Source organism: Fomitopsis serialis (genome assembly GCF_022376445.1).
Source record: "Fomitopsis serialis strain Sig1Antser10 chromosome Unknown B0H18scaffold_27, whole genome shotgun sequence".
Lineage (NCBI taxonomy): Eukaryota > Fungi > Basidiomycota > Agaricomycetes > Polyporales > Fomitopsidaceae > Fomitopsis > Fomitopsis serialis.
This window is the reverse complement of record NW_025954987.1, coordinates 202,140-217,499: the sequence shown is the minus strand read 5'-3', so window position 1 is coordinate 217,499 and position 15,360 is coordinate 202,140. Positions and strand designations below refer to the sequence as shown.

The following is a 15,360-nucleotide window of genomic DNA, read 5'->3' as shown; positions in this document are numbered from 1 at the left end:
CTGTGGAAGCCTCGTTCCCTGTAGACCGTAGAACCAGTGGGCTTGCGGTCGTCGCTGTGCACTATTCAGGGAGTGAATATCGCCTTCAACGAGAACACGCGGTACTCCCTAAACTTGGCCGAACCGTAGAGCATCAAGAGGAGGATATGACAACATGATTCTACGACCACATAGTAACTTACCGTCCGCGACTTGTCAAAGGACTGTTCAGTGCCGCAAGTACCCGCCAGCTACAAACGCGTGCGGGCGTGCAACGATTCGGCAACGGCCCTGCGCCTGTTCCTCCCAGCTGAACATAGATAATATTCCACAAATCAACGAGTAGGAGAGCTACCATGTGCATGAGAGTAATAAGAGGGGCGTTGGAACGGTCAGCGACATGGGAGGAAGAGACCAGAGAAATTGCAAGAAAATTTCTCGGTGCGCGTACTTCTCGACATACTTGCCAGATTTGGCGACGCGCGCATCAACCATCCTTCGGAAGTTCCCGGTGGCTGCGATAAGGGTCGCGCTAGGCGACTGCGACACCAGTTTCTGCCATTGCCTAACGGTAAGAACTATACATATTGCAGTGATTCACGGCTTCTGAAGCGAAATCGAAAGGCCTTCGGCACTCGCTCGCCAGGCTATAAGTACCGGATTTCACGATCTCCGGACGCCATGGCAAGTTTGTAAACTCTAGTAAAGGTAAGTGTAACGAGCCGACTGAGCGTCTTCGTGAGGACAAAAATTGGTATGACACGCACATACTTTAACAATCCTGTGCTATCGTATGACTAGTCGAGGACACACGTCTCGTGACAATGTTGCGCTCGTCTGGCGATGTGATTCCTGATCTTCACCGAACGAATGGACAAACGTGAGTCTGATTGTATCCAGGTCGGCCGTGCTCCTCGGTGGGCTGGACACCTCGCGTAAGTTGAGTAGGCATCGGCATATGAGGGTGCAGGAAATTCTGGGTGACCTGTCAGTGAGTTACGCACAAGGTGACATTCCTCTAGATACTGACGGCGAAAGGAATAGAGTTGTGATCCATTCGAAATCCTATCATGCGCAAGCTTTACTATGCTAATTGGCATCTCGCCGGATCACCGGCACGCTCACCATCGTCAACCATAGGATGATATCAAGGATGTTGAGTACAAGAAGGAATCTGAGCGAAGTCTGAGCTGAAGCGTTTGAGACGTAGGGAGGAATCATACCCGAAAAGAGAAGTTCCTACGGGAAGTGAGTACTTCATTCGAGTTACAAAGCAATTTGTGGCTGGCTCTCACCATCTTTAAGAAGAAGCTGTGTGAGGGAAGTTCCTTGGCGCAGTGCCTGCGACATCCGCCAAGCCTGCCAGCACTTGCACCACAAAATGGAGATGACGCAGACGTCAAAGGCTATGGTGCATGAGCGTGTGGCAATCACCACTTAACAATACAATCAGCGAGGCATTTAATGAATAGAAGGTGCAGAAGTACATCTGAAATCTGAAATCAGCGCGAGCCTACTAGTACCAGTGGTACAACGGGCAAGAACGCACCTGTGAGCAAGCGACGGGGACACAGTGCGTTCCTGCGAGCACCACAGCTGCCCATCCGGAAGCGATGCTACGACGAAGACGGATTGGACGATCCCGACCTTGATCATAGTTTTAGCCGTTTGTTACTGCCGAGCATCAGTCTAGGCAGTCGATCTCGAACTCACTATATTGGTTGCTACTGGCACGAAGCCCAGAGCAAGTGCGAAAAGAGTCGAGCGCCAGTCACGGTCCGTCACAGCGTAGACACGAAGTGCACCAAATACTGAGAAGATTACCGACCCGTCAGTATTAGGAAAATGAAAGCGGATGTGGTGGTATGCGTCACCAGGGGGCATGGCGAGTAATTGAATCAACAAGATGTTATATAGCACATTGATGCCATAACAGCTGCATCAGATGCACATAAGCAAGTTCGTCAGGACGCTGGTGAAATCGGACCGCGAGCACAGCGAACGTACACCTAACGGCCAGGTGAGATGGGCCATATACCGCATGAACGGAACAGACGTACCGAAGAATTGCTTGGGTTAAGCCAGCTCAAGATCATGAAGAGAATCGGTGGATAACGACAAAGAAAGTAGAGCACCCAGTGAGCCGTGAGCTTCGTCTTCCATACGAGCTCGATCTCGCTGGATAAACTTGTAACGCAGTCGTAACCGACCATCGCTGCAAAATAACTCAGTGAAGCCCTTTTGCAGTCAGAACGACTCACAAGGACAGATGCAATGCAGTAGTACTGAATTTGTCTGCATGGTTGTCATGATTAACATGCATTGATAGGTACACTAGCAGACCCTCACGCGAAAGAGACAAGCTGAATAAGTTCTTGCTCCGCCGAGGAGTCAGTCGACGCCATGGTGTCAAGAGGGAAGAGAACAGAATTCAGACAGTGTGCTCGACTAGATAAGACTGCCAGGGACTTATACCGGTACCGTATCATACTTGATACCATCGCATCTCGATGTACGTCTCTGGTCACAGCCCGGCTGGCTAGCACTTGGCTAGCTTGTCAGTGGAGACACTAGTGTCAGGGCGAGGCGCTAAACCTCGAGATACCTGCGAGATACAGCGACGTCCGCGTTCGGGCGCTCGCACGAAATTGATGCGGAGAGCGGCCATCACAGCACTGCTGGGCGGAGTTGTGGCCGAGTGGGACGACCCGCGATACAATTCTATTGGTCTTTGACTATTCACTGCCTCAGTTCGTTGAACAGGACTGGGCCTAGGTGCGTCGGTGTGGTGGGGTGTAGGATTTAGACCACGACACGACTTACAGAAACCCTGCCGTTTGCTGAATAGATAGACGTCGCATGCCAATGTTTCGGTAGCCAACAACGAGCACCTAGTATTCAAATAGATGTCAAGCACAGAGATCCTCGAAATAGCCTGTCGTACCCAACGGCGAGTCTGTACAGCATACGTATACCAGCCACTTGTGGTCACCGAACGCACCGCCAATCATTCGCGTTCTGAGATCATCGGTTCGTGAGCCACAAATCAGGATGATGATGCTTCACACACCTTGCGAGTTCATAGCTAAGTATGACCAGACATTCCATAAATGCTGCGGTCGGACTTCCGCGCTCACTTGCCACCAGTGTTCGAGATCTTCGCTCGTGGAGTGCGCAAACAAGACATCGATGTCGATCGTATCTAAGTCAGCCGTGGTTGTGGGGGGTTCGTCGCTTCGCGCAATTGAGTAGGCAGCGACATATAAGGGTACAAGAATCCTTGTTGTTGATGAGATGCACTCCTCGGGAACATATGGTCCGTAAACACTAACGGTTGTAGGAACAGAGTTGTAGTCCATTGAAAATCCTGTCGGTAAATCAGTAAGAGGTAAACGTTACGGCCATCGGATGCCGTGAACTTACGATGGTAAGCCAGAGAATGACATGGAGGATGTTGATTACGAGGAGGAATCTGACGATGCGGTGGCTAATCAGTAAGTGGCGTCTGCCGGTCGTAGCGAGGAAGCGGCGGTACAGAAAGAGTAATGTTCCTAGAGAAAGTCAGCAATCCGGTAGAATCTGAATACGACGCATCACTCGCACTCACCATCCTTCAAAAGATGTTGAGTAAGGGAGTGTTGTTGCCGCGCGATCTGTGACGTCCTCCAGACTTCGCGGCACTTGTACCACAATACGGACATCACAAATATGTCAAAGATTACCATGCACGAACGAGTGACAATAACCACTGAGCACCACGATTGAGTGAGTGCCGCAAGTCTAGAAAATAGATAGAACGCACATCTATCGAGCCAAACACATTTAGTCTGATACATCGGGGATAAGTCGATGGACGCACCTGAGAGTGAGCGAATTGGACAGCAAGTCCTCCTGCGAGCAACGAAACCGTCCATTCGGGAGCGGCACAGACATGAATCTCGACCTTGAAAAGTACAGCTGTGCGTGATTGTCAGCTATTCGTGTTAACACTTTAGTCTAGCTCAGACTCACGATGTCTATGCATATAGGCATTAGGCCTAAGATCAAGGCGAACAGTGACACCCGCAAGTCGCGATTCGTCACCGCATATAGGCGGAGGGCGCCGAAAGCTGTAAGGTCCACCGGCCTATAGTCAGCTCAATAGCAATTGTACGGAAAGAAGAATGTACTACCAGCTGGCATAATTGCCACTTGCATGGATGAAATAACGTACACTATGCTGATGGGATGACAGCTATTGATAATAAGGCCGGGAACATAAGGATGGTCCATCTATGGTGGCAAACACAAGAAAGTTGATAGACGCACGCCTTCTCCCGGAGTGAGACAGGCCAATGACCACAATGGACAAAGATCACGTACCGTGATATTGCTAAGACGTAGCCAATTGAGGACCATGACGAGGATTGGTGGATACCGGCACATGAAGTAGAGTAGCCAGTAGGGAGTGAACCTCCTGGTCCATACGAGGTCAATCTCGCTTGAAACCCTTGTGATGCAGTCGTAAATGACCATTGCTGAAAGGAAGAGGTTGGTCATGGTTACGGATGCAACTCAAGACGACTTGCCTAGGACCGACATGGTGCAATAGTATTCGACGCGCCTACATAGTTGTCAGGATGCATTCCCCAAGACTTGATACCGAGTAACGCACTCACGTGTAAGTGACAAGCTGAACAAAGTCCTTCTCTGTGAAAGCCATGGCGCGGGAGGTACTGGAGGAACTGAAGAGAAGCTTGCTTCATAGGAGTACATAGAAGTCGAACGCAGTTTCGCCGTTACTTATATCTCGAGGGTGGTTGATCCGGTAAGGGTCTTAGCGTTCACGCCCATATAGCGCCATTACATGACACAGATAGGCCTGGAGATGAGAACTTTGTTTACATGTAACTTATCCCGTACCTAGCCTTTGTAAGCCATATAAAGCACATAGGCAGCACAATCATCAGGTGTAGCTCTCTACACAGCTGGAACGCACAAGACACCATAAAGCGTTGGGATGCCTGCGTTCAGTCGAACAACTTCCCTGCGAGACGCCGGTCCGCAAACCGATACTGACCATTTGGCCTGCTACGTCCCCGGATGCGGCTGTGGCGAGCGGTTCGCTGGCAGCTCACAATGCGTGCGTATAGCCTCCCGAGTGAGAGCGTAGCTAACTTATGACCGGGCAATAGTACGATGTGTGTGGAGTCAGGCTATTCGTAGAGTTATTGAATAGAGCATCGGGCATGGTTGCCGAGGGTCCTAGTTGCGGTCAACGAAACAGGCATCAGAACCGCAGAAAATGTTGAACTGGACCGAAGTCATCTTACAGGGCGCTGTTGTTGTAGCACAGGGCAGTATGCTCAATAGCCGCGAAAGTTGCTAGGCCAGTAGTCTTGAGCGAAGCCGCATGCGTAGGTACGAGACAACATTGGCCTCCGAGTCGTCATGCGTCTGTTTTGCCGCTTCACGATGGAGAGTCCGAGTCCGCCGCGATCGCCGATTGTTTGAGCCCAACGACAGAATCAGTGTTCTGCTGTCAAACCCTCACGTCCGTTTCAGCATGTTAAACGCTCGCCATTGTCATAAAGTGATTGGCACTCACAGGTAGGAGAGGATAGTTGTCCAGTATCCAAGTCAAACTTGCCCATGCGTATTCAGCCGGACCGCGACCACGCGACAAGCTCGACGCGTCTGTCCAACTCGGAACCCAGACTCTGGAAATCCTCTTTCTTGCCCTATCGTATGGTACGGTTGTCGACGCTCTTCCGTCGTCCCCGGGCCTTTGTCTCATGCACGACGAATTGTAACGGACGGGCGCTTCATGGATACCTGAAGTATGGGGGTGCGCCGTATGACGGGAAATGCCCCAGGCGTGGTATTTGTGCGGTGGTGGGGTGCGACCGTCTATATATGACACGGATGAGTACGAGACAAAAGTGGACATGCCCGTAAAAGTGCATCGTCGGGTCCCCCCTCGAGTGATCGAACAACAGAGGAGGAGGATCGATGGACATTCGACTTTTGTTGACCACTGCTCAGACCAGACACTCGCGGATCCATTCCTGTCGAACTCCGCAGCAATGGGATGCGTACTATCTCACCGGACAAATGAATGTACGTCAAACCACTAGCCGTTGCCTCGTTGGGTGATCGTACAGCTTGCAGTATCGCAATCGACATACGTCGCCAGTCGAACAACAGCAGCGTCTAGATATGAGAGTGAGGCGAATCCGTACTCACAGCATTACCACTGACAACAAGCCAGAACCCCCCTCTGCTGCAAGCCTGCCGGATAACATGCGGACGGAGTCGATTTGACCCAAGTCCGAGCACGTCAGTTGGGTCACGCGACGAACTCTGCGAGACGGCACTTGCTTGCGATTCGTCGCATTTAGGCGTATCTCATCCCACACGGGTGCCTGGCGTCGCCGATCAGGCCTCGGGATTGCAGCAGCAAGCCAGGAGCAGCAGAATGTGGGTATAGAGGAGGTTTGATACGAAGCCGAGGGCAGCGCCTGAGGCGGTGAGTGCGGCTCACCCCGCGGGAACGCTGGAAAGGGAAGGTCAGCATCTCAACGGCTCGCGTGGCGCCCCCGCCAAGATAAGAGCGCCGCGTACGCAGCTCAGCCCGGTTCTCCCCAACCACCACCACTCCCTCCAGCTCTTCTACATAGTGGGGGGTTCACAGCACACGACCGCTCGCTCCTCTAACACAACTTCATTCTTTACGATGCGTCGTTTACTCGTCGCTTCGGTTGCTGCGCTCGGTCTCGCGGGCGCATTCGCCCATCCCGGTGGCAACAACAACGACAACCAGGTCCGTCGTCGTAAGACCCTCAGCTTCGGCCCTGTGCACCCACATGCGGTATACCGCACGGACCCCGTCTACGCGTCCAGCGGGTTCGCAGACGCGACCAGCGATCCGGTTGAGGTTGCGCAGCACTTCGTAGAGGAGCTCACGCGGGAGACGTCGCCTGCCAGCTCGTTCGTCATTCGGAAGGACTCCTATACGGACAAGAACACTGGCGTAAGCCACGTCTACGTGCGCCAATTCTTGCATGGCATCGAGGTCTCCGACGGGGACATCAACGTTAACGTGAAGGACGGTGTCGTAATCTCGTACGGTGACTCGGTATGTAATGGCGTCATCTCGATGCCCATCGTATTCACTCATATCGTCCTAAGTTTTACCGTGGCTCTGAGCCAGATCCTTTCGTGTCTGGTCTCGTGCGCGGTCTTCCGGATGCGCATTCGGAGCACTGCGCCGACCTCTTCGAGGAGCTTGAGTCGCGCGCGGAACATCTCGAGCAGCTCATGGAGGCGCAGGAGGCTCTGGGATTGCAGAGTGAGCAGGTCACGCTCGGCAGCAGCAAGCCAGCCGCGCTCATTGAGCAGGCTCTCGGGGACCTCCCGCTGCTCTACCAGTGGAACTGCGAGCACGTCAGCACGCCGTTCTTCATGGCGAACCATGATGCATTCGCGAACCAGGAGGACGCGATGGGCGACCCGACGCGTGCGCTGCTCCAGTTCATGATCGCGGCGACGCCGAACCAGACGCTCGCGGAGGACCTCATGGAGAACCCTGCTGCGCACCTTGAGAAGATGCAGTCGACCTGGGAGACGCACTTCGTCGGTGGCCACGGCACGATCTCCGGGCTTGTGAGCAACGTTCCCGACGCTGTCAACCCTGTCAAGGCGAAGGCTGCGTTCATCCAAGTGCCCAACGGCGACTCGATGTCCCTTGAGCTCGTTTGGAAGGTGAGTGTTCATAACCGGATGTGACGTGACATGGCGCAGTCCCTGACGCCTGCGACAGTTCGAGGTCGAGATGCAGGACAACTGGTACGAGGCTGCCGTGAGCGCCTCCCAGCCGCATCGCATCATTTCCGTCGTCGACTGGGCATCAGACTCGCCGATGCCGGTTGCTCCCGTCCCGCCGGTCGACAAGAACACGGGTGTTTACAAGGTCTTCGGCTGGGGTGTCAATGACCCATCCGTCGGTAATCGATCCGAGCAGAAGGAGTACTTCGACTCCCTCGCCAGCCCGATCGGATGGCATTCATTGCCGTACGCGAACGACCCGCAGTCGCTCCGCATGAAGGTCAAGAGTGGACCCAAGGGTGAGAAGCTGCGCAACACGACGACTACTTGGGGCAACAATGTCTTCGCGCACGAGAACTGGGAGGGTCGCAACGACTGGGAGACCAACTACCGTCCGGACGCAGGCGAGTCGCTGGTATTCAACTTCACGTACGTCCCGAAGAAGACGGAGAGGGAGGATGCGCTTGATGAGGCGCAGAAGTACATCAACGCGACAGTCACCCAGTTGTTCTACACCAGCAACCTCGTGCACGATCTGTACTACCGGTATGGCTTCGACGAGGTCTCGGGTAACTTCCAGCAGCACAACTTCGGTCGTGGCGGCGAGGAGAACGATGGCGTCATTGCCAATGCTCAGGACGGCAGCGGGTACAACAACGGTGAGTCGTAAGTAGCTTTGTGGAGAACGTGGAACTCATCCTTGTTGCAGCCAACTTCATGACTCCTCCTGACGGTCAGAACGGTCGTTGCCGGATGTACCTCTGGAACACTGCGAACCCGTACCGTGACGGTGATCTTGAGGCTGGCATTGTGATCCACGAGCTCTCGCACGGTCTCAGCACGCGTCTGACGGGTGGCCCTGCCAACTCCGGCTGCCTCGGCTGGGGTGAATCCGGCGGCATGGGTGAGGGCTGGGGAGACTTCCTCGCCACTACCATCCGGAGCAATGCGAACTACTCGGACTACGCGATGGGTGCCTGGGCTGCCAACCGTGAGGGCGGCATCCGGAATTACGTGTACTCGCTCAACGAGACGATCAACCCCTCGACGTACAAGACGCTCGACAAGCCCGGCTACTGGGGCGTGCACGCGATCGGCGAGGTCTGGGCAGAGGTGCTCTGGGTCGTCTCGCAGCGCCTGATCACGAAACATGGCTTCGTCGACACACTCTTCCCGCCACTCCCCGCTCAGGACGGTACCGTGCCTGAGGGCGACTTCTACCGCTCCGCGGAGTTCACCGCCGAGGGCGCGCGCAAGCCGCTTATCCCCAAGCACGGCAACTCGCTCGTCGTGCAGCTCGTGCTGAACGGCATGAAGCTCCAGCCTTGCAGGCCGTCGTTCTTCGATGCGCGCGACGCGATCATCTCGGCGGACCAGGTGTTGACCGGCGGCGAGAACTACTGCGACCTCTGGACGGCGTTTGCGGAGCGTGGCTTGGGCCCGGAAGCACGTGTGGACGGCCGCACGCCGTGGGGCGGAGGAGTGCGCACGAACGACTATGCCGTCCCGGCGAAGTGCGCGGCCGACGAGCCTGAACTTTGAGCGGTCGGCGGTTGTATGTCTGTGACCCCTGAGGAGGCGGTGGCCCGTCTTCAGGCTCTTGACTGTTACTTGATACTCTCTGTAATTTTAGTTTGTGTACATCTTTGGATATAGACTCGCCTATCATGACATACTCTGATTTGTGGTCCTTGGACATGCGTGCGTTCTTGGTGCGCTCAAATGGGGACTGCACCACGGGTAATGGGCTGGAGGAAAACATGTGCGGGTTGCCGCCGCCTGGCAGCAGCCACAGCCTGGGCGTTTACGTACAGTACATGAAGTCACCCGTTAGCGCGCTGTGGTCGGCTCACCTCCACAGGCCCAACACGCCTCTTCGGGCGGTTCTGCCATTGTCTTTCTCCGAACTTCGTTACGACCTCCCGCCTCCGTTCCCTCTAACCTTCAAGCTTCATATCTGAACTCCGTATCACGACCCCTACGACAATATAGACGATGTCGGGCGACAAGGATAAGGGCCCCGTGAACGTGAAGCTGCTCCTCATCGGGAACTCGTCGGTGGGGAAGAGTAGCCTGCTCCTGCGGTTCTCGGACGAGCAGTGGCTGCCAGAGGACGAGTCGAGCGCCACTATTGGGGTGGACTTCAGGGTGCGTATATCACGGTAGCCACGATATTGTGCGCGGCAGCTTGACAATTGGAATAGGTGCACAAGATGGAGGTCAAGGGGCGGAGGGTGAAGCTCAGCATCTGGGTGCGTCAGACGGCCGTTCGTGCTTGATATAAGGATGAAGGAGCTGATTCATGATCTGTGGCTGGCTGTTGGGCGCATGTAGGACACTGCGGGCCAGGAGCGCTTCCGGACGATAACCTCCTCGTACTACCGAGGGGCACAGGGCATCATCCTCGTGTACGACGTCGCAAACCGCGAGTCGTTTGACGCGCTTCCACGGTGGTACTCTGAGCTGGAGACGTACGTCTCGAAGTCGGTGGTGAAGATCATCGTCGGGAACAAAGTTGACAAGGTGCGGGCCACACTTGAGTCGTCGCCGAATCGCCGCTGACGTCCTGGTTCGACCTTGTCCATTACATGTGCAGGAATTCTCTCGCCAGGTCACGTACGCAGAAGGCGAGCGCTTTGCGGAGCGGATGAATTCGCTCTTCATCGAGGCTTCAGCGAAGACGGCCACGGGTGTCAAGGAGGCGTTCCAGCAGGTGGTCGAGAGAATAATCGACACGCCGGAGCTATGGGCCCCTGTGACCAAGAAGCCTGGCGTTGGTGTAGGCGGCACGGACAACGGGAGCATGCCTGGCAGCATTAACCTCTCGGAGACGCAGGCCGATGCCAACGGGAGTGGTGGATGTGGCTGCTGAACTCGCCTCCGGGACTCTGACTCTGGGCAGTTGCATGGCCCGTGCTCTTCGTTATGTGCTGTGCTGTATTGAGCTGGTGTACGATCTGTGGATACCTGTGTATAGTTATTGGACCCTTTACGTTCAAGGTATACCGTATGGAATACTAATCGTTGTCTCGTTCCCGTTTTGACGACGCTATTATAGACTTGCTCGTATCATCGTGATCGCGGAATGGATGGGACCTCAGGGATATGAAAGACATATACAGGCGTCCACTCTGGACCTACCTCCTTGTCTGTCAGCCTCCGAGTGCATTGCCAATGCTTCAAAAGCGCACATTGGAGTAGAAGGGGGTATTGCACCACTTGCAGTTCAGCCTTAATCCTGAGGAGGGCCAGGAGCCTCAAGTTCACACTGGCAATACGCCAAATATGCAAATAATAATCCGGAAAATGTGAAGTCAGAGTATGTCTGCGTGCCATGGCCACTGGAAAGTGGTTTTCGTCGAAGTGCCAGAAAGGCAGAGCGACAGAAACTTCCGCGGCCACCGCGCGCACGGATCATGCAACGAGTCCTTGGAGTCCACCTAGCAACACATGGGTTCCCTCGGGAGTTGCGCACTGACGGAACCCTATTGAAACACTGTTGAAGCAAGTATGTGATGGACGATCATGTACCAACTGAAACCTGCTGTATCGCCCTCCGCACTGTCGCTCACGGCGGAGTGTGAGTCTCCCGCGGTGCGGTAGCCTTTATAGGCATCAGCGTGAACAGCGAAGTATCCTGCTTCTTCCTCTGCAACATGACCGAACAACGCTTCTATAAGTAAGTTGCCGACATTATTCATGCTTGTGTCTCGCCGTTTGACGATGGGTCAGGACACCCGAGTTCGAAACACTCCAGTTGCACGCCGGACAAGTGCCCGACTCGGCCTCGAACGCGCGGGCACCACCCATCTACGCGAGTACAAGCTTCGTCTTCAATGACTCCGAGGTACGATATGGCTTAGGTCCTCGAATACTGTATGGTTCTCAGGATCGCGATAGCATGCTGCCGACCTCTTCGCTGGTAGGAAGGTCGGTTACATGTACTCTCGCGTCTCCAAGCCCACGGTGGTACGTGGCTCGTGCGCACCTTTGCAAGATCCCTAGTAGGTGCTCACTATGATTCAATGTGCTTAGGAGGTATTCGAGGCGCGTATGGCTGCACTCGAAGGTGGAGTAGCTGCAGTCGCTGCTTCGAGTGGCCAGTCTGCGCAGTTCATGGCGATCTCAGCAATTGCTGGTGCGGGTGACAACATCGTGTCTACGTGAGTCTCGTCATGCGGGTACACTCATGAATGAGACTCACCAAGAGCCGGAAGGTCATTCCTGTACGGAGGAGTAGGTTTGATCCATGGTATCGTCGGGGATCTGCAGTATTGATCGAACCTTGCTTCAGACATACAATCAGTTTAAAGGTAGTCGTCGCAGTAGTGGTCAGCTATACGTACTTCCCTCACGTTTCCGCCTTTTCTAGTGTATCTCAAGAAGTTTGGGATTGGTGCCAAATTCGTGACCGGGGAAGGCCCGGATGCCTTTGCTGCCGCCATTGACGAGAAGACCAAAGCGATATACGTCGAGAGCATTGGAAATCCGAAATACAATGTCGTGCCCTTGCCCGAGCTGGCGCAGGTATACTTTTGCATGACTTCCCCGGCTTCGTACCCACTGAGAACCCCTACTAGGTTGCCCATGAACATAAGATCCCGTTAATCGTTGATAACACTTTCGGGATGGGCGGTAAGTATCTGGCCGAACACTTTGAAATTGCGAAAGCTTATGTTCGTTCTCACAGGTTACTTGGTGCGCCCGATTGACCACGGAGCAGACATCGTTGGTACGCATCTCCATCGTGCATGCGCCTATCCTTCGCTCATCCCATCCTCAGTGCACAGTGCAACAAAGTGGATCGGCGGTCATGGCACGACAATCGCCGGAGTTGTCATTGATTCGGGTAGGTCGCTGCTGTAACTCACTTGCCACACACTGACCCGAACCCCCCTGATAGGCAAGTTTGACTGGGTCGGCTCAGGGAAGTTCCCGATGTTTACTGAGGCCTCCGAGGGCTACCACGGCCTCGTCTTTAGCGAAGCCTTCGGGCCGATGGCCTTCGCTATGGTCTGCCGCCTAATCGTCCTTCGTGACTTGGGCTCGTGCATGAACCCGTTCGCAGCATTCCTCCTCCTTCAGGGCCTCGAGACACTCAGCCTCCGGGCAGAGCGCCATTCGCAGAACGCATTGGCGCTTGCAAGGTACCTTGTTTTCGAGTGGTCATGATGGAAAGAACCGGCGCTCATCGGGTATGTACGTAGGTTCCTCGAGCAACATCCCAAGGTCACCTGGGTGTCCTACCTTGGACTTGAATCCCACACGTCGCACCAGCTCGCACAACAGCTGTTGCGACCGAACATGTACGGTGGCATGTTGAGCTTCGGTGTCAAGGGAGACGCCAAAGCAGGCAGCGCAGTGGTTGACAATCTTAGGTTGGCGAGCAATCTCGCAAACGTTGGTCAGTGTTGTGCTACCGGGAGGCACCGTGGTTGCTCACCTGCCCTCTGTTAGGCGATGCGAAGACGCTGGTCATCCACCCTGCCACAACGACCCATCAGCAGCTCAGTTCGGAGGAGCAACTGGCGTCTGGCGTGACTCCCGACCTAATTCGTGTACGTTGCCTGTTCATATTACTCATTGCAGTACCGATCTTTCTCCCTAGGTATCGGTTGGAATCGAGAACGTCGCAGACATCATCGCCGATTTTGAGGAAGCTTTGAAAGTTATTGCTTGACGTCCGCTAGTAAGTTAGCCGGGATTCGCAACTTGTTGTGGCGGAGTCACGGTGGCGGCGTCTGCTTGAACGAAACTGCTTGTTGGAACGAGAACTGTTGTTGTGAAATATTATATCTGCTTAGCGCGTATAGGTGCACTTCGCATGTCTCATCGGACGGGGAGAACACAAGCCAGTTGGTTCGAGGTTCGTGTTGCGCGCGCCACAGGCGCGTCGATGGTGCATGTGACATCTTCTCGCGTCTGACGTGACTATCGCGCCTGCTCTCTCACATTTCAGAAATCTTCAAGACCATTCCCTCCTCGCGCTCTGCCCGCGGCAATCGACATCCAAACGCTTCCTCTGCCCTACATCTGAGAGGGCCCGGGAGATATTTCTTGACGGGCTAGACACCGTGCGAATCCTACATGTCCCTGCTTTCGAAGGCAACTGTCGGGACAGTGGGGTTACTTTGCAGAACATTTCTCAAGATCGGCTACTGCTCTTCTGTGACTGTGAATGGCCTAGAGAATCGATGTAAAGCACTCGAGAGCGACGAGAGAAACCCAGGTCGCGGTGTAGTGACTAGTAAGTCTCTGGGTCTGCTTCGTCAGATGTCTGTCTGACGACTCGGCCAAGTATGCAACCATATCTCGACGTCCGTAATTTCGTTCTCCAGTTTAGACACGCTCAATCGACGTTCTTGGTGATATTAGTCTGGATGAACCAGTTATGTGGGGGGTTCTCCCGCTTCGGTACCACCTCAATACGCGCATGACGAGATGGACGCTAGGGGCATCCGACATCGTGCTCACGAATCCGTGAGTGCTCGCGTGCTCGGCCTTCGTGTAGTTGCATGTTCTATGAGCTAACATGAACCAGCCAGGATATTCTCCGAGTTCTTTCGTAAGGGGCAGGTTATCGAGACTTTCCGGGGAAATGGTGTCTTCCAGCCCGCTATTAATCTTGCCATCGATAAGTTGCACAGCGGTGCTTGGGTGAGCCTGCAGTCGCAGTTTCATGATCATGGATTGATAGTTTCGTGTAGATTCATTTGTTTGGCGAAGGAAAAGTCAACCAACCCACGCGAGCTCCAGGGTAAAGTCCCGTGGACTTGATACGGTTCAAATGGGGTGTGTACGTGCCTTTACCACGTCCAGTCGGATGCAGTTCTTTACTCAGTGGCTCACAGAGGTCGCGTACTGATGGAGACAATCAAACCTCCGATTATCATTCCTATGTGGCTAACCGTTAAGTCCCTCACTGATCAGGATTTCACGGTGTCTGAGCTCCCCATTCTGATCATGCAGGCTTCGACCAATTGATGCCAGAGGGCCGCTCCGCTCCTTGGAAGTTCTTCCCTCGACCAGGCGCAGCGCTCAGCATCACCGTCGGCAAACCAGTCGACAACACTGCCGTACGGGAGATGGTAGGCCTCGCCGTCAGCACGGGCGACATGCCAGAGCTTTCGCAGGGCACTAGCGGCGGAAGGACAGACCCTGTGCGGCCTCGCCAAGGAAAGGCGAGCGCACGGGTCTCGGAGAGCGGCTGGTGGGGTGATGCTGCGTCGCCGAGACCGAAGGCGGAGGCGCAGAGTGCCCCGGAGTGGCAGACTGCGGAGGAGATTGCGAGAATATGTAGTGCCGTGACGGCGCTGCTGCAGAGGGAGGTGGAGAAGTTGGGCAGAGAGGTTGTCGGGGATCGTGTATAGCTGATGTAGACGTTGTTGTGAGTGTTCATAAGCTCTATCTATCAATGTTGTATTGTTGCTCGCGAAGTTCTGCGTTGTCGTTTACTTGCTTGGACGGGCGACTTCGGGTTAGTAACAGATAACGCAACGCTGACGTGGTTCGGGAAAGATGTAAGTTACATATAACGTGAAGTTTGGATCGGAACTCCGGAGACTGCGCAAGTGA

The 15,360-nt window shown here is 54.4% G+C and overlaps 7 protein-coding genes across 7 annotated transcripts; 4 read left to right on the top strand and 3 right to left on the bottom strand.

Annotated features, from left to right (window-relative positions):
- Positions 1-440: 440 nt before the first annotated feature.
- Positions 441-2,098, bottom strand: B0H18DRAFT_281699 (uncharacterized protein). The gene is made up of 9 exons (XM_048037400.1): positions 2,040-2,098; positions 1,693-1,988; positions 1,527-1,626; positions 1,275-1,415; positions 1,203-1,218; positions 1,105-1,153; positions 1,010-1,044; positions 751-955; positions 441-678 (listed from the first exon to the last, which is right to left on the bottom strand). The coding sequence occupies exons 2-8, from the start codon at positions 1,861-1,863 to the stop codon at positions 766-768; spliced, it is 702 nt and encodes a 233-aa protein (XP_047894274.1). The 5' UTR covers positions 1,864-1,988; positions 2,040-2,098; the 3' UTR covers positions 441-678; positions 751-765.
- A 671-nt stretch (positions 2,099-2,769) lies between these two features.
- Positions 2,770-4,043, bottom strand: B0H18DRAFT_281858 (uncharacterized protein). The gene is made up of 7 exons (XM_048037402.1): positions 3,782-4,043; positions 3,587-3,727; positions 3,515-3,530; positions 3,403-3,451; positions 3,312-3,346; positions 3,050-3,258; positions 2,770-2,997 (listed from the first exon to the last, which is right to left on the bottom strand). Exons 1-7 carry the CDS (start codon positions 3,891-3,893, stop codon positions 2,987-2,989), a joined length of 573 nt encoding a protein of 190 aa, XP_047894273.1. The 5' UTR covers positions 3,894-4,043; the 3' UTR covers positions 2,770-2,986.
- On the bottom strand, positions 4,039-4,832 carry B0H18DRAFT_281647 (uncharacterized protein). Its single transcript, XM_048037399.1, has 5 exons — positions 4,638-4,832; positions 4,548-4,582; positions 4,342-4,496; positions 4,152-4,289; positions 4,039-4,088 (listed from the first exon to the last, which is right to left on the bottom strand). The coding sequence occupies exons 1-4, from the start codon at positions 4,679-4,681 to the stop codon at positions 4,194-4,196; spliced, it is 330 nt and encodes a 109-aa protein (XP_047894272.1). The 5' UTR covers positions 4,682-4,832; the 3' UTR covers positions 4,039-4,088; positions 4,152-4,193.
- A 1,760-nt stretch (positions 4,833-6,592) lies between these two features.
- On the top strand, positions 6,593-9,476 carry B0H18DRAFT_1002865 (Fungalysin metallopeptidase-domain-containing protein). The gene is made up of 4 exons (XM_048028398.1): positions 6,593-7,096; positions 7,150-7,722; positions 7,781-8,444; positions 8,495-9,476. The coding sequence occupies exons 1-4, from the start codon at positions 6,695-6,697 to the stop codon at positions 9,325-9,327; spliced, it is 2,472 nt and encodes an 823-aa protein (XP_047894271.1). The 5' UTR covers positions 6,593-6,694; the 3' UTR covers positions 9,328-9,476.
- A 152-nt stretch (positions 9,477-9,628) lies between these two features.
- Positions 9,629-11,131, top strand: B0H18DRAFT_1002861 (putative ras-related protein rab-18). Its single transcript, XM_048028397.1, has 5 exons — positions 9,629-9,933; positions 9,990-10,037; positions 10,120-10,308; positions 10,382-10,785; positions 10,844-11,131. Exons 1-4 carry the CDS (start codon positions 9,781-9,783, stop codon positions 10,655-10,657), a joined length of 666 nt encoding a protein of 221 aa, XP_047894270.1. The 5' UTR covers positions 9,629-9,780; the 3' UTR covers positions 10,658-10,785; positions 10,844-11,131.
- On the top strand, positions 11,132-13,503 carry B0H18DRAFT_1002856 (O-acetylhomoserine ami). Its single transcript, XM_048028396.1, is given in 14 exon segments — positions 11,132-11,274; positions 11,289-11,464; positions 11,518-11,632; positions 11,686-11,754; positions 11,821-11,948; positions 12,003-12,025; positions 12,158-12,312; positions 12,366-12,420; positions 12,476-12,517; positions 12,569-12,634; positions 12,689-12,932; positions 12,993-13,189; positions 13,243-13,343; positions 13,394-13,503. The coding sequence occupies 13 exon segments, from the start codon at positions 11,442-11,444 to the stop codon at positions 13,463-13,465; spliced, it is 1,290 nt and encodes a 429-aa protein (XP_047894269.1). The 5' UTR covers positions 11,132-11,274; positions 11,289-11,441; the 3' UTR covers positions 13,466-13,503.
- A 337-nt stretch (positions 13,504-13,840) lies between these two features.
- Positions 13,841-15,249, top strand: B0H18DRAFT_1002849 (acyltransferase-domain-containing protein). The gene is made up of 7 exons (XM_048028395.1): positions 13,841-14,032; positions 14,084-14,102; positions 14,161-14,265; positions 14,331-14,453; positions 14,549-14,581; positions 14,637-14,694; positions 14,778-15,249. The coding sequence occupies exons 1-7, from the start codon at positions 13,873-13,875 to the stop codon at positions 15,153-15,155; spliced, it is 876 nt and encodes a 291-aa protein (XP_047894268.1). The 5' UTR covers positions 13,841-13,872; the 3' UTR covers positions 15,156-15,249.
- Positions 15,250-15,360: the final 111 nt, after the last annotated feature.